The 20,598-nt window shown below is 60.0% G+C and overlaps 2 protein-coding genes across 2 annotated transcripts; both read left to right on the forward strand.

Moving 5' to 3' along the window:
• Positions 1–1,545: 1,545 nt before the first annotated feature.
• ALDH3B2 (aldehyde dehydrogenase 3 family member B2) lies at positions 1,546–5,745 on the forward strand. The gene is given in 11 exon segments (XM_078059134.1): positions 1,546–1,739; positions 1,742–1,836; positions 2,453–2,563; positions 2,768–2,786; positions 2,789–2,887; positions 3,059–3,144; positions 3,267–3,348; positions 3,590–3,982; positions 4,326–4,492; positions 5,029–5,128; positions 5,399–5,745. Coding segments are annotated over 11 exon segments (1,383 nt in total). The 5' UTR covers positions 1,546–1,693; the 3' UTR covers positions 5,584–5,745.
• A 1,655-nt stretch (positions 5,746–7,400) lies between these two features.
• ACY3 (aminoacylase 3) lies at positions 7,401–20,536 on the forward strand. Its single transcript, XM_078059115.1, is given in 12 exon segments — positions 7,401–7,491; positions 8,875–9,049; positions 13,191–13,463; positions 14,322–14,404; positions 14,407–14,507; positions 14,759–14,804; positions 15,143–15,207; positions 15,210–15,254; positions 17,312–17,318; positions 17,365–17,460; positions 17,463–17,567; positions 20,424–20,536. Coding segments are annotated over 12 exon segments (1,200 nt in total).
• The last annotated feature ends 62 nt before the right edge of the window (positions 20,537–20,598 follow it).

Here is a 20,598-nt window from a genome sequence, read left to right on the forward strand (position 1 = left end):
AGGAGCTCCTGCGCTGGGGGAGGAGGCAGCATTGTGGACAGACTGGGACCAGCCAGATGTCACCAGGGCTGTGATGGGGACGGCTGGGGAGTCGGGAGAGGAAGAGGGGGAGCTGCTTGGGAGGCAAAGCCGGAGCTGAGCCTTTGGTTTATGGTTGTAAAAGCGACACTTACTGTCTATTTCTGCTTCTGAAAGTATTGCAGTCTCACTGTGGAACCTCTGGAAGCTACAGAAAGACGCTAGCAAGTCACTTAAAGAAGCACAGGGTACACTCACTGGTGCAGGGGCTCAGCGCTCGTGGGGCGAGGGGCTGTGGGCCACACGGACTGGGACCGAAGCCACCATACAGCAGCCATGAGGAGGGTAAATCAGGTCCCCTCCCCCAGCACCTGGGGTAATCATCAGACCAGCTGGGTTTCCTGTCTAGCCTATGCTCCCTGGTGTGCCCACCGCCCCAGCGCCCCGTGTGAAAGCCCTGCCTAGCTGTGCCTCGTTTCTCAAAATCAGGCCACATGCCAGTCCCTCTGTCCAGAAGCCTGGCCCTCCAAGAGCCTGCCCCTGCCCCTCTCCCGCTGCAGCTGGAGCCCGCTGGTGGGGTCCTCACTGACCTCGAAGAGCCTGTGACCCACCGATCCATTTGTGAATTGTTTTCAGTGTCATCGTTCCTCCACGTTTAGACCGCGAGGTCCGGGGGCGACTGACCAAGTTGGCCGTGTCACCTACATGGCCAGGCCCAGCCGAAGCCTGCCCTGGTAAACAACCAGGTCAGCGAGCCCTGGGTCCTTGCTCGCCTGCAGTGGGCAGGCAAGGAGGCACCTTGGATGAGAAGCAGGAACCAGCTGCCGGCTCTATCCCCTCTGGGCTCGCCCCCACCCAGCTCTGCTTCCCTGTTTATTGGGCAAGGGTGGGGCTGGGCCTGGGGATCTGGCCATGGAAAAGCTGAGTCTAAGGTTGTCCCCAGACACTCCAAGTATGTGCACACTGAGGACACACCTCACCTGGGAAAGGTATGACTGAGCTGAGGCCAGGGTCTTGGGATGGACATCAGGACACCTGGGTGCCATAACTCATCCCAGACTCTTCCATTCTGGTCCTTATTCAGGGCTGAGGCCTTTGGCCCTAGAGAGGTACTAGGGAGCCACGGACAGTTAGAGCAGGGCTGATAGGACCGGGAGCTGTTTGAACCCCAGGCAGGGAGAGCTGGAGGAGGGAGGGTGATGCTAGCATTCCTGGCAGAGCTTGGGGCAGTGCTCCAGGTGCTCCGGGCCAACTCTGGGGCTGAGGGTGGGTGGTGCCAGTGGCCCACTCAGGCCTCGCTCCTCCAGGAAGTGCTCAGAAGGAAATGGGAGGGGGGCGCCTGGGTGGCTCAGTCGTTAAGCGTCTGCCTTCGGCTCAGGTCACGATCCCAGGATCCTGGGATCGAGTCCCGCATCGGGCTCCCCGCTAGGCGGGGAGTCTGCCGCTGCCTCTCTCTATCTCTCTCTCTGACTCTCATGAATAAATAAATAAAAAAAAAAGAAGGAAATGGGAGGGACCCATGTGTTGGAGGGGTGCAGGGGCAGCCCCCACCCTCTGGGGTTACACGCGAGTCCCTGTAGAAGTGTCCGTGAGCCCATAGAGGTACAGCCAGGGGCGCGGGGAGAACGCCCATGAAGGTGGGGAGCCCCGGCCCACGCTGCCCCCTCCCTGCAGGATGGACCCCTTCGCGGACACCCTGCGGGAGGCCTTCGGCTCAGGGCGGACGAGTTCCGGGCGGCGCAGCTCAAGGGCCTGGGCCGCTTCCTGCGGGACAACAAGCAGCTTCTGCAGGAGGCGCTGGTGCAGGACCTGCGCAAGGTGGGCGGGGCTGAGGGGGCTGGGGAGGCGGGGGGCGGGGCTGGGGAGGCGGGGGGCGGGGCTGGGGAGGCGGGGGCGGGGCTGGGGAGGCGGGGGGCGGGGCTGGGGCCTGCGGGGCGGGTGGGGGGCGGGTGGAGGGCGGGTTGGGGGGGCTGGGGAGGAGGGGCTGGGGGGGACATGAGGAATGGGGCCCACAGCTTCCTCCCTGAAGGGGGGACTAAGCACCCGGCAAACCCCACCCCCTGGGGGTGCCCCTAATTCACTCCTGTTTATTTCACAGACCCTTCCCTGGCAGGCAGCGTGTGCCAGCATTAACCCGTCCGAACCTGTGAGGCACGGCCCCCATGTTATTGAGGGGGAAACTGAGGTGTCTGGGGGTTAAGACACTTGCCCCAGGTTCCGCAGCTGGGAAGTGGCAGAGCGGGAGCCGGAGCCCAGGTCACCTGTCCTGGGGCCCGTGCTCCTCACTGCTCACTGTGCTGTTCCCAGAGGCCTGGCTGTGCTTCCTCTGGAGGCTGTCTCATAACCCCGGAGCTGGGACTCTTGGGGATCCCGAGCACTAGATCCCCTCCCTGCCCGGGCCCAGGCCTGACCGCTGAATTTCTCTCCGCTGCAGTCAGTCTTTGAGGCAGAGCTATCCGAGCTCACCATATGCCAGAAGGAGGTTGACCTGGCGCTCAAGAACCTACGCACTTGGATGAAGGATGAGCCCGTGGCCAAGAGCCTGGTGAGCGGCTGCCGGGGGCGGGGGGAGGGCCCAGCGGCAGCTCCAGCCCAGGCCTCTTCACCGCCTGCGACCCACGTAGAGTCTCTGACTTCCTTGGGACCTGTTTCCTCATGAGGACTCCAGTCCACAGGCCCCTCGAGGACCCTGGGGGGCAGCTTTGGGGTGATTCCCCCGCCACGCCTTACCACGTGTCCTGCACTACAGTGCGTGCGGCTGGACTCGGCCTTGTCCGGAAGGAGCCCTTGGGCCTGGTGCTCCTCATCGCCCCCTGGAACTACCCTGTGCACCTGACCCTGGTGCCGCTAGTGGGTGCCCTCGCTGCAGGTGAGGAGAGAGTTCTGAGTCCCATGCCCAATAGCCCTTCCCAAAGGGGGCCCCCAGAATTCCATTTATGTGGTACCCCCAGCCTCTGGCACGTTCCTTGCCTCTCTGCCCTGGGTGTGGGGGGGGGGGGCACTGGCATCTCCCCCACGACATCCCCATCTGTCCCTGCAGGGAACTGCGTGGTGCTGAAGCCATCAGAATTAAGTAAGGGCACAGAGAAGGTCCTGGCTAAGGTCCTGCCTCAATACTTGGACCAGGTGAGGATGAACCCACCCCATGAGTCCCCAGTGTCCCACACCTCCCCGCCCCTGTCTGCTGGGGAGGGCCAGCTGTCCCCAGGGCCTGCAGTGTCCCTTGAACCACCTGCCCCACCTTGCAGAGCTGCTTTGCCGTGGTGCTGGGAGGGCCCCAGGAAACCCGGCAGCTGCTGGAGCACAAGTTCGACTACATCTTCTTCACTGGTGAGAGTAGCTTCAACCAGGGTGTGTGTGGGGGGAAGGCTGTGGAGAGAGGAGCTGCTGGCCTGCAGTGGTGAGCATCCCAGAGGGCAGTCAGCCCCTGGGCCTTAGAAGGCGGAATGCTGGGGCAGCAGGGCCTGGGACAGATCCCAGCAGACAAGGTACAATGGGCCAGAATAGGTGGTGCCTCGACCATCTAACCCAAGGCTGGTTGAACATGGGGGGTCAACTCCCATATCCCCAGGGAACCCCCAAGTGGGCAGGATCGTCATGGCTGCCGCCGCCAAGCACCTGACACCCGTCACGCTGGAGCTGGGGGGCAAGAACCCCTGCTACGTGGACGACGACTGCGACCCCCAGACCGTGGCCAACCGCGTGGCCTGGTTCCGCTACTTCAACAGCGGCCAGACCTGCGTGGCCCCCGACTACGTCCTGTGCAGCCCGGACACGCAGGAGCGGCTGCTGCCCGCCCTGCAGAGGGCCATCACCCGCTTCTACGGCGAGGACCCCCAGAGCTCCCCGAGCCTGGGCCGCATCATCAGCGAGAAGCACTTCCGGCGGCTCCGGGGCCTGCTGGGCTGTGGCCGCGTGGTCATCGGCGGCCAGAGCGACGAGAGCGACCGCTATACATCGGTGAGTCCGCCCTGCCGCCGCCGTGGCCACCCTGCCAAGGCCCTTCCAGGACGCGGGTCCCGCCTGGGCCGCGAGCCTGGGCCCCGCCCCCGACACCTCGTCGCCCCGCCCCGCCCCGCCCCGCCCCGCCCTGAGGCTCCCGGAGCTGGACCACCGAGGCCAGCCTGGGCCCCCGCCTCCCTGAGCTCCGCTCCACCTGGGCCGCCCCCCCCCCGGGGCTGGAGAACCCCTCCCCGGCCTTCCCGGGGGCTGCGGGGACGCTCTCTTCCCCAGGAGGCCCCTGAGCCCTGCCCGTGCCCCCCCCCCCCCGCCCGGCCCCAGGGCTGAGCCGTCCCCTGTGCCCGCAGCCCCCACGGTGCTGGTGGACGTGCGGGAGACCGAGCCGGTGATGCAGGAGGAGATCTTCGGCCCCATCCTGCCCATCGTGAACGTGAGGAGCCTGGACGAGGCCATCGACTTCATCAGCCGTCGGGAGAAGCCCCTGGCCCCGTATGCCTTCTCCAACAGCAATCAGGTGAGGGTGCTTGGGCAGGGCTGGGACGAGAGAGGGGCTGGAAAAGGTGCAGACCCGTGACCTTCCCCTTGACAGCCCACGTTGGGAGGGTTAGGGCAGCATCACCCGGACAGCCGTTCCCTGCACAAGGACTCCTGCCAGAGGGGGCTTGGGCAAGGCCAAAAGACTGTCAGATGTGTGGCTGGGGCAGCTTCCACCAAGAGAAGAGGTGCTTTTTTCTACCCAGAGAGCCCGGTCTTCCTAAACCAAGCAAAGGCCCTGTAAGGGCAAGGAGACGCCCTGGAGGGGGGAGGGGGCAGAGCCAAGCCAGGACCCGACAGGCAGAGCCAGGCTGGCCACGGTGGGGCTGTGCCCTCTGGCGCTGGCTCCCCTTCCTGCCACGGGCTCCCCTCTGTGGGGAAAGTGCTCACAGGGGAGACATCTCAGTAGAGGGTGGGAACAGGGAAGGCTCCTCTGCTCCCCATGGAATGGTTGGGGACTCAAGTCCTCTTTACTGATGACGAGCCCACCACCGGGCCTCTCCCATCTCCCCCCAGGTAGTGACCCAGATGCTGGATCGGACCAGCAGCGGCATTTTTGGAGGCAACCAGGGCTTCATTCACCTGATTCTGCCGTCCCTGCCGCTGGGGGGAGTCGGTGAGCCCTGCCCTCCTCCACTCTCCAGCCCCCACCCCCAGGGTTGGTATTCCCATCCTGGGAGGGCCCAGATTTGCCTTCACCCTCTGTTCTAACTTGATCCAGGCGCTGGGCCTCTAAAGCCCTGTTTTCCTATCTGCAAAATGGCTCTTTGAGTGGCTTGGCTTTCCCTGAGCGCCGCGCCAGCTGGGGGCTCCCGCCTGGGCAGCGGGCTGCTTCGAAGGCTGGCTGGGCTGCCTGCCTCAGGCCCTCACCTCCGTGCCCATGCAGGTAACAGTGGCATGGGAAGATACCGCGGCAAGTTCTCATTCGACACCTTCTCCCACCACCGTGCCAGTCTGCTCTCCCCCTCGGGCCCGGAGAAGCTCAGTGAATTCCACTACCCGCCCTACACTGACAGCAGGCAGCAGCTGATAGGCTGGGCCTTGGGCTCCCACAGCTGCACCCTTCTGTGAGCTCCCCGTGCACCTCCAGCGCCCTAACTCCACCACCCCTCTGTCCTGCTACTGCCCAGGTGTTAAGTGGTCCCTGAAAGGTGGGGGTCCTGTCTGGGAGTGCAAAGATCCTGCTCTTGGGGCTTTGTCTCAACAGCCCCTGGTTGGGCAGGACCTCTGGGCCGCTGGTCCCGCCACTTTCAGGGCCAAAGTCCCCTCTGCAGCCCCCTGACAGACTCACTGACCCGACCCTCTCTTTGGATATGTCTGATGATGGAGCTCTCGTGGTTAGAAAGGACCCCTTGTATCAGATCTATAATTAGGTTCCCAGAATACAGCGCCATGTCTTTTCTTTTTTTAATAGCAAGGGAGGGATGGGGAGCCAGGGTGGGGAGGCAGCCCGTGGGTGCGGGGCTGCCTGGGGAGGGACCTAAGGTCAGGCTTGGGCCAAAACTGTAGTGCTGCCTGTGGCCACCGCCACCTCCAACTCCCTGACCTGGGCTGCTGTCAGGAGGACCCCCAAAATACAGAGCGATTTCTAGCATCTCCATTCACACCTGGTTTGGGGAGCTGGGTTTGTCTGGCCTGAAGTGATCTGATCTTGAGCCCGGATCTGGCTAATGGCTGATGTCACCCTAACGTGTGTCACTGTCAAGGACTCTGATGCCGTGGGTGGGTGGAATCAATAGGAGAGAGTGCAAAGTTTGATTAGTCATGTCTGCTATGGGCACAGGACGGGTCGTGCACACTGCGGACACGTCTGTCATCCTGCCGTGGACTCCCAGAAGGAGATCATGGTGGGCAGAGTCTAAATCTAGCCACTTCATCTGACATATGGGGAAACTGAGGTCTAGAGACAGCACAGGGCTGAACTGAGTTTATACCGGAAAACAGAGCAGAGCTGAATGATGGGGGGTTTTCTGAGAAATAGGGAGGAGGGGGGATCAGTTAGGAGAACAGATCTAGTGCACTACTCTTTCCCTCGTCCTCATCCTGAGAGCCCACTTCCAACCTCCCCTACTCTTACTTCACTGAGAGCCTTGGGAAGACGGGGTTTGTGGCCTGAGATTGAGGGAAGAGGGGCAGTATGATGGTCCTGCTTCCCTGGGAACTGTGGGGGGTGGTTGTCTCCAAAAGGGCACAGGGTGGACTCGAAGGACGTACATAATAGGGACTTGCTGAGAGGTGCGAACACAGGATGTTCTATTTGGGTAATGGCACGGGGGCCTCCTTATAAGGCAGGACTAACGTCTAAGGCCATTTTATTTCAGAGACAGCTCTTCTCAGCGGAGACCTGTCAGTGTTCAGGAAGGACAGGCTCTGTTGGTTATCACAAGGCTTGCTGATTGAATTTGGTAGAGGTTTCTACGTGTGCTACAATTCCTCTAAATCAGTGAAGGGGACAGAGACAGAGGCCAGCTGATAGGACTAGGGGAAAACAGAATGTGCACGGGCCCGGAGGAGAGGGAGGGTGGCAGCTTTAGAAACTTGACCTGGTTGTGCATTCCATACATGCTGGCTGGGGAAGGCAGGACAGTCGGGCGTGGGAGATGGACCGGGGGCGGCTATGCCAGACGGGGACCCCTACCTTCTCCCCTCTCTTGGCGGTGTGCGTTCCAATCCAGGTATAGTATGTTTCCGTGGGTCCGGCTTGCAGCAGGACAAGGGGATCCCGGGGGAGACTGAGTGGGTCCCCTTGACCCAGGGTGTGAACTAACTCACCCGTTCTGACGGGGGCGTCCCACTGTAAATCCCAGTAGATAATTCCTCTCCCAGGCGCGATGGGGCTGGGTGCTCTCAGCAGCAGAGCACGTCGATCTTCGGTGAGAGTCGGGGCGATGGCTGTCTCCCACTGCTTCTATACCTCCGCCGTGTTGGGGGCCTCACTGGGGGTCCCCAGTCTGGTATATGGGGCAATAGGCCCTACTGGTAGGTTATTTCAGTGCATCAAGACCTGGGACAATACTTTAGTTCACCCAGCCGACGTGGTTTCACCTGTTAATAATTTAATTTGCTGCTTTCAGGGGAGCCGCTGCCCCCCACTTTGGGCCAGAGGCACGTCCACACCTTTGTCTGGGCGGCGCTGGGCAGTGCCCTCCACCCCCAGACACGCTGCTGACACAGGGTTAGTGCATGGGCCGATTAAGGCCGGTGCCGAGTGCCAGCCGGAGCCCCTTCTCTGCAAGCCTTGTGCTCCCATTTCCAGTCTTTGCACAAAAGCTCCCCTGTGCCTTAGCGGTCCTGTGAATGAGTAATTACAAGGCAGTGGGGTTAGGGTCTAAGGAGATGCCGCCCAGAACCCGAGCACCCATCATCATCCTTATTATCAGGCATCATTGTTAACTTTTATTGAGGTGTGACACTCAGTAAAGTGCATAAATCTTTAAAAAATTGAGGGGCGCCTGGGTGGCTCAGTCTGTTGAATCTTTGCCTTCGGCTCAGGTCATGATCCCAGGGTCCTGGGATCGAGACCCGTGTCTGGCTCTCTGCTCAGCGGGGAGCCTGCTTCTCCCTTTCCCTCTGTCTGTTGCTCCCCCTGCTTGTGCTCTCTCTCTCTGTGTCAAATAAATAAATAAATCTTAAGAAACTACCAAGTTTCTTTAAATTTTTAAAAAATTAAAAGAAAATGGAATTTGCTGCTTTAATACTCAACTTTCCCCTTTCTACCAACCCTGCTGCTTGCAGGTTGGAAGGGGGTGGGACCTCCATTTGGTGTCATGCTTTATTGGCTCATCTGGCAAACCATGACCTTTGACATGTGGCCCCCACTGACCGTCTAGTCAATGAAGCCATCTCTACGTGGTGGTCAGTTTCTCTAGTTCCCTGGTCTGCACGGCAACGCGGGGCAGCTTGGGTTAAGCCACACGCAGTGTCCACACAAGCCAAGGCATATATAGAGGGAGGGGGCTGACAGAATCGATCAGCCAGCCGCTCAGTGGCTGGGAACTCTGGTGGATGGCCCCAGATTTCTGGCAATTGTCTTGGGCGTTGTTTAGAGCACACAGGACCTACTATTACTGCAGTAACCACGTCACTGTCCCGAAGGGCAATCAGGCATCCTTGGCAGAATGCCATCCTGCTGGGGCACAGTGGTGGCCACTCTCCCTGTACCCGATCGGCCCTATCCACTCCAGAGGCAGTCGCTAGGGCTCGGCTGCGAGCTGGAGCATCAGCTTCCGGATTGCGAGGGCTTGTGCCTTATGCACCGAGGTAGGAAAACCGGAGAGACTGCCTCAGGCTCTTGCAGGTGAACCCAAATGTCTTTCCACATTTCCTGCCCCCACAAAGCCTCATTCCTGATCTTCCCCTCAGCTTCGCATTTTCGGAGCCGTAAGGTTAATCCCTTTCGAACAACCCGCTGTCAGTGCAAAGGGTTAAAGACCGTGGCTCATGTGTATCACTGGCCGGACTACTTGGAGCTCAGCCTGCTGGCCGCTGCGCCCGGCGGCTGCGGGAGGCTCTACCTGGAGGAGCACCGTGTACACAGGTAGGAACCAGGTGCTCTCCGGGGGCGCTGGGTTTCCTCCCTCTTCCAAAGCTGGGACCCAAACCCTCGGGGCATTGTCCCTTTCTGTTCACTCTGCCGCAGTGCCTGGCTCATACCTTCCAGAGGCAGAGACACATCTAACGCAGACCGCAGCCCTGCCTGGGAGACGCCCAGAGCTTTAATCTGCTTTACTAGTAGTTCTGCTTTCTCAAGGTCGGCTTGCTGCACTGATCCCCAGTCCCACAGGTGCCTTTTCTTTACCAGGTGACATAAGGGACAGGGGCACTATGCCAGGTGGGTATTAAAAGCCATCCCAGGGGCGCCTGGGTGGCTCAGTCGTTAAGCGTCTGCCTTCAGCTCAGGTCATGGTCCCAGGGCCCTGGGATCGAGCCCCACATCGGGCTCCCTGCTCCGCGGGAAGCCTGCTTCTCCCTCTCACACTCCCCTTGCTTGTGTTCCCTCTCTCGCTGCCTCTCTCTCTGTCAAATAAATAAATAAAATCTTAAAAAAAAAAAAAAAGCCATCCCAAACCCCCAAATCCCTACAAAGCCTTGCACCCCCTTCACAAGCTTAGGGTCTGGATAGGCTTGCCCCTTCTCAATTACAGCTTTGGGGACAACCTGAGTCTTATCAGTCAAAACCCCAAACCTTACAGCGGTGCCTGGGTTTTGGGTTTTCTGTAGGTTTAGCCCCATCCTCTCCTTTGCAGATGTTCCAGCGAAGCTTGCAGGGTGTCCTGCAGCAGAGGCAAATCTTCCCTTGCTAACATTATGTCCTCAACAGAAAGGGCCCATCTCACTGATGTGGGGAAGGAGAACAGGGACAGGTCCCCGGCTGCCATCCCACGACAGATCGTGGGGCTAGGCAGGTAGCCTTGGGGGAGCACTTGAAAGTTTCATCACTCTCCCTCCCACATGATCTTAGTTATCAAAACCTCTACTTGTCAGTCTTTTCCAAGAATCTCCTGGAAGATGAAGCACTTTTGCAAGAATACAAATGAGAGTTCAGTATAATGCACCTGCCAAGGGAGCCTCTCCAGCAGTCTGTATTTTGTTTTATTTTATTTTAAAATATTTTATTTGTTTATTTGAGAGAGGGGAAGAGAGAGGGAGAGAGAGAGAGAGGGAGCCCAACGCGGGGCTCGATCCCAGGACCCTGAGATCATGACCTGAGCCGAAGGCAGACGCTTCACTGACTGAGCCACCCAGGCGCCCTCCAGTAGTCTGTATTTTGAAAACCACTTTCCTCCTTCTTGCCTTCAGTCTCCGTGGCCGATGTTTTGGTTCTCTCCTGGGGTGTTTACATTTCAAGCCTGGACAAGACTTAGAACTATTTTCCCAGCACACAGGGGACAGAGAAAGAATGCCAAGTTTTCTCCTAGGATTTTTGGGGCCACTGGGGTCATTTAAAAATTTTCTTGATGTGAGGGCTCAGACAAGTGGCACAACATTCTCCTCCTCATCGTCCTCCCTTTCTCAGAGATTCCACCTCGTAGGGTCCCGGGCAGGCTCTGTCACGGGGCCCGGGTCTTCACCTGGGGCAGCCTGCACCCTCCCAGCTCTGCAAGCAGCACGCTGAGCGTCCCACCCCCCCCAGCTCGTCTGCTGGCCTAAAGCCAGCTGAGCAGGGGACGCCGCACATCCTTCTCCAACCTCGGCAAGTCCCACTTCCCCACTGGGCGCAGGCTCCGGCCCGGCCCCGGACTTACAAACCTTACAAACGAGACTTGTCTTGGGTAGCAGCAAGACGGGTGGGTCCCCTCGCTGCCCGCCAAATCGTCAAAGTTTATAGAGAAAGAGGCCTTAACTGGGCACAGTCAAGAAGACCGTGCTGGTTTTCAACATCACCCCATCGTCCGTCTCACAGCTATGTCCTCAGGGCAGCCTCTGGGAGCAGGAAAGGCAGGCCAAACCCACATTCCAAGGACAGGGGAGGGGGTGAGGAGCCTCCGAGTGCCCGGGTCCAGTGCATGGCTCAGCCCGCAATCCCGTTTTTCCATGACCTTCCCCAATAATGGATGGATGAGGCGATGGGCAGTTGGGTGGAAGATGGGTGAAGTGATGAGTGGGTAGGTGGCCCAGGTAGAAGGGCCTGGGTCTAAGAGATGCCCTCCCTCCCCACCCTTGGCCCAGGAAGTCATTTCCTCAAAATAAGCCCTGGACTGAGAAGGGAGCCGGAGGGATCGAGAAGCCATCAGAGGGTCTCCGGGCCACAGTCTGGGCAATGGAGCCGCTGAGCAGAGAACAGAAGACCCTGCTCATTGAAGAGTCTCAAGGGGTTTTGCTGCCCTCACCACACCAGTCTCATCCCCTTCTTTGCCCTCTTGGCCATCAGTTGCTGGGGTTCAGATAGGGCACAAAGCCTCCAAGGGAAATGTGGCTCTGGGGGGGCCGCTCTGGGGGGCAAGCAGCCCCAGAATGAGACTCTCGATCACCTCTAACTGGTGGAGCAGGGTCGCATGACTGCCTCCTGTCTGCAAGAGCCTGCCTCCCACCTCCCACTTCTACCCTGGGGAGGCGGGTCCGAGAGAGGCCACAGGCATCCCCTATTCGCTCCACCCTTCCCAGGTCCCCCCTGTTCCTCTCTCAGGCGTGGCTGCGCAGTCCCAGGCTAGAGACAGTGTCATCCAGACATGGAAAAAATTTTGTCCTGCTGCTTATGACCCAGTAACACAGAGCTGTTCAGAGAGCCTGGGACTTGTCCGGGCCTCGGCTCAGCTGTTCCCTCTGCCCAGGGCGCCCTCCCTCTACCTCAGCCCCATTGCCACCTCCACTTGGGGTCTGCATCTCCCGCCCTCTTGCAGCCGCTCCCCCACCTAGAGGGCTGGGTCCACATCGTTCCAGGCCACAGCGGTACCGGGTGCCCTGGGGCCTGTCCCTCGACTTCTCGGGGTCTCCGTTCCTTTCTCTTCTACAACGGGGTTCCCACTTCCCTCTTAGAATTGGCATGAGGGTTAAGTGGGACCCCCACTCTGGGGCACAGTGGAACCCAGACTCCTCTGGGAGCTGTACCAAAGTCCTGTTGCCCCGAGACTGAGCTGTGGTCCCAGGAGCAGGAGAACCAACAGCACTGAGCCATCCTTGGCCCCCGTCTCGTTCACGTCTGCTCCATGACCTCTCTTGGGGCCACGTGTTCTGGGCGCCTTGGAGATCAGTACCCCTACCTTAGAAATACCCGCCAGGCTCGGATCGGGGCAGGCTGGCTTTGGCCTCCCATGAATCTGTTAGAGATGACGTGGGGTTCCCCCTCCCAACGCACAGGTGGCACCACTTGGTCTCGTTAAAGGTCAGCTGTCAGGTGCACGCGAGCCCTTTGCGGGGTCCTCCTGGGCCCGCCCTCGCTCTGTGAAATCCGCAGACTAAGGTCCAGACTTCGCGGGAAGTAACCGCACAGCAGGACCATCGTCCGCTCGATGCCCCGTCAGGGAGTCACCCCGAGTAAACTGTGTGGGGTGGCCGGCTTCGTTTTCTGGCCTCAAAGTGCCTTCTCAGTTTGGGGGATACTTTACTGCCCCTCCCCCACCGCCAGCACCAGGGTCCCTTCAGGCTCAGAGGTCAACGTCTGGCCTCGGGGCTGGATCCGCGGTGGTAACTGGTCAGTCCAGAGTAGGTCATTAAGAGAAGCCACACCGTGTCGTTCTCCCCTGACAGGTTCTGACCCCTCTCTGGGCCTCAGTTTCTTTTTTTCTTTTTTTTTTTTTAATTTTTTATTGTTATGTTAATCCCCATACATTACATCATTAGTTTTAGATGTAGTGTTCCATGATTCATTGTTTGTGCATAACACCCAGTGCTCCATGCAGAACATGCCCTCCTCAATACCCATCACCAGGCTAACCCATCCTCCCACCCCCCTCCCCTCTAGAACCCTCAGTTTGTTTTTCAGAGTCCATCGTCTCTCATGGTTCTTCTCCCCCTCCGATTTCCCCCCCTTCATTCTTCCCCTCCTGCTACATTCTTCTTGGGCCTCAGTTTCCCCAGCTGTAGTGAAGAAGTGGGACCCGTTAACCCTCCCAGTGCCTCTGGCCTTGGCCAGGCCGAGGTCTGCGGTGCCCGTGTGTTTGCCCAGCTCGTGACTGCCTCTTCATTCCTTCACTCCTCGCAGCTGCCTAGGCCGGGAGAGGGTCACTCCCGTTCCACAGGCAGGAGCCAAGGCCCAGAGAAGGCGCTGGATCTCCCCAAGTCACACAGCTCGTCAGGGATGGGTATCAGAGCCAACCAGGGCCGGGCCCCCTCTGGCTCCTGGGGCTCAGAGGTGTGACCCAGCGCTGGCTGCAGGCCCCAGGGGAGCTGCAGAGACTCAGCGTCCGCACCATGCCCGTGCTGGCCACGCTCCCTCCATGCTCTCCCCAAGCGGCCTGCCGCCGCTACACGGGCCGTGACCTCAACCTTCACCAGCACCTTCCTCACCTGGAGTGTCCTCGCTGCTAGGCGGCCCTGCCCAGGACTGAAGTCCCCGCCTCAGACCGGCCCCTTCAGCCACCAGCAGGCCACATCCTCTGCCCGAGATGCCCATTCTTCCCTTTCCGGTTCAGAAAAATCCAGACTGATGTCACCTTTTCCGGGAAGCCCGTTCTGACCTCAGGCTGGTCAGGGCCTCCTGAGTTCCCCAGACCCAAGTTTCACCTCCGATCAGCCCCACAGGCTGTGGTTGCCTGTCTTGTATCCCCACCGCCGTTCACACCTTCCTCTAGTAGGTATTCGCTGAGCCCCACCTCTGAGCCAGGCTTTGTCCAGCTCAGGTGAAAAACTGGGGAATAAGACCGAGGTGTTGTCCCCAACCTGCTGGGGGAGATAGAGGAAGAACCCAGCAACCACAACCCAGGAGGCTAAATGTAGGGGTGGGGGCAACATGAAGCATCTAACGTGGCCACGGGTAGCCAGGGAAGGCTTCCTGGAGGAGGTGGTATCTCAGCCAAGCCCCAAAGGGTGAGTAGAAGTTAACTAGGTGAAGAGAGGAGAGGAGATTCCAGGAAAGGGCCCAGCATGTGCAAAGGCCTTGAAGTGTGGCTGGAGTGAAAGCTGATGGGGCAGGTGGGCAGGCAGGTAGGGCTGGGCTGAGGGTTTGGACTTGATGGGACCAGGGGGGAGCCAGTGAGGGCCCTAAGCAGAGCAGGAACGGCCACGGTGGAAGAGCCCTTGAGCTGCTCTGTGTCTCCTGCAGGGTCCTGGGGACGTCACTCCTGCTGGCAGCATGAGGCTGCCCTCCCATTAAACCCCTGATCCCTAACTGAGACTGTGAGGGGGCTGATACCCCCTTCCTGTTCCTGCAGTGCCAGGGCCAAGCTGGAAGATCCGGACCAGGTGACAGGGGCCTGAGAGCTGAAGCAGCTGCCGGGGCCCAAGGCTTCAGGCCAGCCTTCAACTTTGTCTTTGACCTGCACAGCACCACGGGCACCTGTCTCATCACAGAAGCTGCCCACAACGTCTCTGTCATGCCCCTGGGCTACCACCTACAGGTGGCCCTGCCCCCCGGAGGGCAGAGGGAGGGAGGGTGGGGAAGGGGGCATCTGGGATGGTGCCACTGCTTCTTTGGCTTGGATCCCCTTCTCTGGCTTCAGTCCCTGGGGGCCTGCCACCTGCAAGTCCTCCAGGCCCTCTGGTCCCTTCCTTCCCTGCTTTCTGTCAGAGGGTGGAGAAGGCTGGGCTGGGGTGGGTGGTGCCCCGTGCTCCCTCCATGCTCTCCCCACGCCACCCCTTCCGCCCCCAGCAGGAGAAGGGTTACACCCTGGCCTCCGTGGCCAAGGACAGAATGCGTGGGTTGCGGGTTGCGACCTCAGGAGAAACAGACGAGGGGACGGGGCCTAGAAGGGCGGGGCCAGATGATGGGCGGGGCCAGGGCCTGGGGCCCTCTTGGGGCGCCAGCCTGACCCCTCCCCTCCCAGTCCCCAGTCCTGGAGCTGGGACCCCAGCCTCAGCTGAGAGCTGTGGGGACTTCGGGGAAACTGAGGCCCAGAGAGGCGAGGGCCTGGCCCAGGGGCCAAGGAGCCAGGTTCACGGGTGGGCTGGCAACCAGCCCTGCGTGGCCCCCACGGCCCACTCTGCCCTGGGCCTGGAGCCAGGGACAGGCTCACACACCCAGCCTTTGGCTCAGGCGCGGCCTTTCCTGCTTTGGAGCTGGAAGCCGACAGAACCGCGGGCAGAGTGGACTTCCCACGTGCACTGAGGCTGGGGACCCGGCAGGCACCGCGCATCCTCAGCTGCCAGTGTGTGTGTTATGGTGGGGAGACTCCTGGGTCACAGCTTTGGTATCAGGGGAGACTGAGGCCCAGAGGGAGGGACCACAGGTGCCTCCCACAGAGTCATCAGGACCTGAGAATCAGGATCCGACAGGAGGCTGCCCCCCCCAACACCCTGCCCTTACTGCCTCCCTGGAACCCCACAAGCAGGCCTGGCACTGAGGGCCACGGAGATCTTCACAGCACCTGCAAAGGGCAGGAGGGGGCCCCTCAACAGCCTGGACAAGCCTCCCCTGGCCGCAGAAGGCGGAGGGCAGGGATCTGGGGCAGCCAGCGCCCAATTCACCTGCCTGGAGGCGCAAATATGGAACCCTCTCTTTGTCTTCCAGTTAATTCCTCGAGCATCCCTCTGCACGTTAGGGAACCCAGCAAGTCCTTCTTTCTGCAGGCCTCCCCTTCCTGAATGTTCCAGGAATCCTGCTTCTACATCTGGCAGGGAGGAGACGGAGAACGGGCAGCCCACCAGCCACCACTCTGCCTGCTGCCACGTGGGGTCGCTGTCGAACAAGGTGCACGCCCTCCGTGGCCCTTGTGTCCTGCAGTGTCCACGCGGCAGGGCTGCCCACGCCGGGTGCCCAGCCCTAGCCTCCTTAGTGACTGTTCCCCAAGACTCCCAGCTGGCCTTCGGGGGCGGGAGAGGCCTCAGAGGGGGCCACATGCTCAGTTGGCTCCAGCCCTCCCCCATCCACCGCAGAGATCTGCCCCTGAGCCCAGCGAGCTGCCATAGCCCCTCCTTCTAAGTTGAGTCCTTGTGGGCCACCGGGTCTTCTCCTGCCGGTGGAACTCAGGTGGGGACCCCCCAGTATGAGAGATGACCAAATATAATACTGAGCTTCTGCAAAGATGGTTTTCTGTCCCAGGGCCTCTACCTCCTTCCTCCATCAGCCCTGTCCATCCCTGTGGGGGGACAGCAGGGTGGGGTCCAGCTCCCCCCCCCAAGCAGAACACACACACACACACACACACACACCCTGCCATGGGAATGGCCAAGCCTGGGAGTGACCCAGCAGGCAGACCTGCCATGTGCTGAGGGCACCGCAGAGCACGGGCACAAAAGAAAAAGAAATATTGGAAAGACTTTGACATTTCAAAAATTGTTTAAAGAACCAAAGTAACACTTGTAGGAAAAATCAGAACTTGGTTGGATTTTTTTTGCTCTTCTTACCGCTTGTGTTTTATCTTGAGGTGTTCTCTGACTTGTAACAACATTGTGGGGGAGGGGGCACCATCTTTCTAGGGTTTAGGGCTGGGGCCCACTTCCTTACAGATGCTAAGCCATAACAGTTATTTTCAGTGATTTCCACAATTATTTCTTTATTTTTATTTTTTATTTATTTATTTGAGAGAGAGAGAGCATGAGTGGGAGGGGCAGAGGGAGAAGGAGAGAGAGAGAAACTCAAGCAGACTCCATGCTGAGTGCAGAGCCAGACGTGGGGCTTGATCTCACGACCCTGAGATGGTGACAAAGAGTTAGTCGCTCAATCGATGGCCCCACCCAGGCGCCGCGACTTCTCCCATAATTTAAAAATTTGGTAAACTTTTATATTATATTTACTGTGTGTCAGACACTGTTTTAAGCACTATTAACGGTTTAAATTTTTTTTTTTTTAAGATTTTATTTATTTGCGAGAGAGAGAATGAGAGACAGAGAGCGTGAGAGGGAGGAGGGTCAGAGGGAGAAGCAGACTCCCTGCCGAGCAGGGAGCCTGATGTGGGACTCGATCCCGGGACTCCAGGATCACGACCCGAGCCGAAGGCAGTCGCTCAACCAACTGAGCCACCCAGGCGCCCACTATTAACGGTTTAATTTAAACCTCAGGATGATAGGAGAAGATACTATAGTTCCTATTTTACAGTCGAGGAAGCTGAGGACCAGAGAGGTTAAGTGACTTGCTCAAGGTCACACAGCTTGCAAGGATTCGAACGCAGGCTTACTATCTGTGCCTTAACCACTAGGCTACACTTCCACAGTGACAACTGTCTTTCTAAGGCGACTTGTCTCCATTTCTAAACACAGGGTCCAGGGTAGAGGTCGGCCCCAGCAACCTTGGCCCTTGGCTCTCTTCCCACGACTGAGACTTCCAGCCACTGCAGCCCAGTATGGCCGTCTTCCAGATGTTCAGTGACGAGGATGTGCTCTATGAGGGGGAGTCCACTGTGTACCCCGTGTTCATCACGAGGCCGCCTACTATGAGAGGGGCATTGCCTCCCTCCAGACTGAGAAGCTCACATTCTCTGTGCCTGCCCTTGCCCCCACCCTAGGTCCCTAACCCACACCAGGTCTGCCCAGGCTCAGCCCTCCCATCCGAACAGTGGGTCCTGAGCCACAATCCGGAGCCCAGGGCCCCTCTTTGCCACCTGCTGTGTACCCTGTTTCTTGCCATGCCCCATACTTCTGTGCCTCAGTTTCCCATCTATAAAATGGAAGATGTCCAGGGGTTAATGGCTTGTGTCCTCTGTCCTGTATGGTCTCTCTGTGACCTCAGGATCTGGGGCAGGTCCGGCCCAGCATGGTCTTGGACATGCTGCGTGTCCTGGGGCCAGCAGCGGCTGTCTCTGTCCTCACACTTGCCTATCAGTGCCCAGGGGGAAGATCCCACTTGGAGAAAAGCTGTCCTGGAGAAAACAGAGGGGTGCCCCCAAGCTGCCTTCACTCCCAGGGCCAGGGAGTCCGTCTGAGCGAGCAGAGGCTTGTGTCCGTGTGCGTGCACACGTGTGTGGGGGACCACGGGTGCGCCTGCCCAGGTGCGGTGTGGGTGTGACTGCACGCACATGTGTTTCCAAGACCAACGTGCCTTGGGCGTCCTTCTGGGGGCATCTATATGTGGCTGGGCACGGGCCTGATGTGCGTTTCCGATGTGTAATGTGCCCAGTGACCACGGGCGCTCAGGGGGAGTCGGGCTGGGGAAGGGGGCGAGCTCGACAAGGCTTTCTGCACCCAGGACAGACCGGCCAGGTGCAGGGACAGGGGAAGAGGTGCCTTGGCTTGGGGAGGGGAAGTCCGACCAGGGAGGCTGATGGAACTCCTCAGCACCCCAGGAAGGAGCGGGCACAGGGTCTGCGGCTGGGGTCCCCTCAGTCCTGACCCAGGCACTCTGCAGGGGGTCCTTGCAGGCCAGACTGGACACAGCGTGACAGCTTCCACACCCACCTAAGCCTGACAAGGTGCCTGGGGGTCCGGCGCTCCGGCCACGGGCGGCGTCACTCGCCGGCCCCTCTGCACCCTTGCCTGGCCCATCCATCTCCCCGCGGCCACAGCTGCCACGCGGCCTCCTGCTATCGAGCAGCAAGATGAGAAGGTGTGAAGGATATGGGGGCACCAGGGACGGGCTGGCAGGCAAGATGGATGAGGGGGCAGGGGGCCAGCAGGCGCCTCGGGCAGGAAGGGCAGGCCGGCCGGGGAGGAGGTTGCGCAGAGAGGTGTGTGTGTGTGCACGTGTGCGTGCAAGAGAGCTGTGTGTGTGCACGCAGGAGCCTGCACTCGTGTGCACAGGGCACTGGGCCTTGAGTTCATCTGTGTGCATGTCAGTGTGCTCACACACGTGTGGAGGGGGTGTTTCCCATCACACAGACGCAAACTGAGTGCAAGTACACACACACACACACACACACACACACACACACACACATCAGTAGCCAACAGAACCCCGGGCTGGCCCACTCCTGGGAGTCTAGGCTGATGGGGAGCCACCAGGATTGGTGGGAATCTCCCAAGCCCCTCCATCATCTCTCCCCTCTCCCAACGGTCCCACTGTGGATCCCGGGACAGTGTGGCCTGGCTGGCCACACCCCACTGGGTGGCCCCTGAGAGCCGTTGGGACCTTCACAAGCACAGAGAAGCCCCTAGTGCAAACAGCAAAGCTGGGCATGGGTCTATGCCGGGGGTCCGCCCGCCTCTCCCAGCTCGGCTGGCAGGACCCTGGGGTATAGGAGCCCGAAGCAGGCGGCATCCCTAAGCTGAAGGGAAGAGAGGTCGGCCCCCTGGTATGGGGCTCTGGGAGGAGCTGGGATGTCCTACTTGGAGAGAAGCAGCCCCTCCAACCCTCGGTCCCTCCGTGGCCATTCTCAGGTATGGGCCTCTGCCTACCCCACGTCCCCAGTAGAGGAGGTGTGTTGGAGGAGGGGGTCTCACCTGCCTTGGGGACCCCAGCACAGCCTGAGGTGCTCTCACCTAGAGCTGGCCTGGGGGCTCAAATACCCCCTTCCGGAACGGGCTAGCTTGGAGTCCAGCCCGATAACCCTCCCTGGGCTGTATGGCAGGGATGAAATGGCCAAACAGCACTGTTAAGTGATAGCAACCAGTTTGGGGGTGCCCCACCCCCCTGTGCCTTCCTGACTGGCCATCTATGTGTCCCTGAATGGCCGGCCTGGACAGGAGGGGCAGCCTGGAGAAGGTGCCTGGTCAGGCTGGGGAGAACAGACAGACCCGTGACCTCTGACCTGGGCCAGGCTCCCACCCTCTGGGGACTACGTAGGCCCTGCCAATTAGGATAGGAACAGCTTACTGCTGTCTATCCCAGATAGAAGAGATTATGCATTTATTACCGTTGGGGAAACTGAGGCACGGGGACCGACAGGAAGCCACCAGCTTTGCACAGCTTATGGGTCAGAGCCATCAGGGGCTCTGCCTCTGCCAGGGCTTGTCGACGCTGCCCCCTTGTGTTTCCTGCCCCAGTTGCCCAGGCCAGGCCGCAGCAGCAGCCCCAGGTCAGGGGTCAGGGGTCAGGGGTCAGGGTCCCCGTGAAAGGGCAGCACCGCTGCCATCCAGCCTTCATGTTCCTGCAGCCTCCCCAGCCTCCCCAGCCTCCTCCAGGCCCTGTAGGCTCCGAGCCCCTCCAGTCACCAGGCCAGGGCCCCTGCGGACCACCCAACAGGTCCTCAAGATGCGCCCCCACCCTGTGCCTGGGTCCATTGATCAGGAACAGCTGGGGGTCTCCTGGCTGGGGAAGGGAGGGAGCTGGGAGAGGGGACCGGGAGGGGGAGAGGAGGCTTTGCCACGTCAGAGCCTTCCCACCTGCCCTCCTCCCACACAGCACCACGCCTGGAGCTGGACAAGCGCCGCCAGCCTCAGTCCAGTGTGAGCGTGGCTTGGAGAAGGGGCCCTGCCTCCCCCCAGAACCAGGGTCCCACCTGCAGAGACCAGGTGCCTGGCTCCAGTGGAGAATCAAGACGTGAGCGATCGCTCCGAGGGAAGGACAGTCCTGCAGAACGGAGCCGCGCCGCTGATTGGGCCAGGAGACCCCGAGTGACTGACCACCCTCCCAGCAGGCAGGGGCCCCTCAGGTGGCAGCTGCAGCCGGCGCCCCGCTGA

This window comes from Halichoerus grypus, chromosome 11 (assembly GCF_964656455.1).
Source record: "Halichoerus grypus chromosome 11, mHalGry1.hap1.1, whole genome shotgun sequence".
Classification (NCBI taxonomy): Eukaryota; Metazoa; Chordata; class Mammalia; order Carnivora; family Phocidae; genus Halichoerus; species Halichoerus grypus.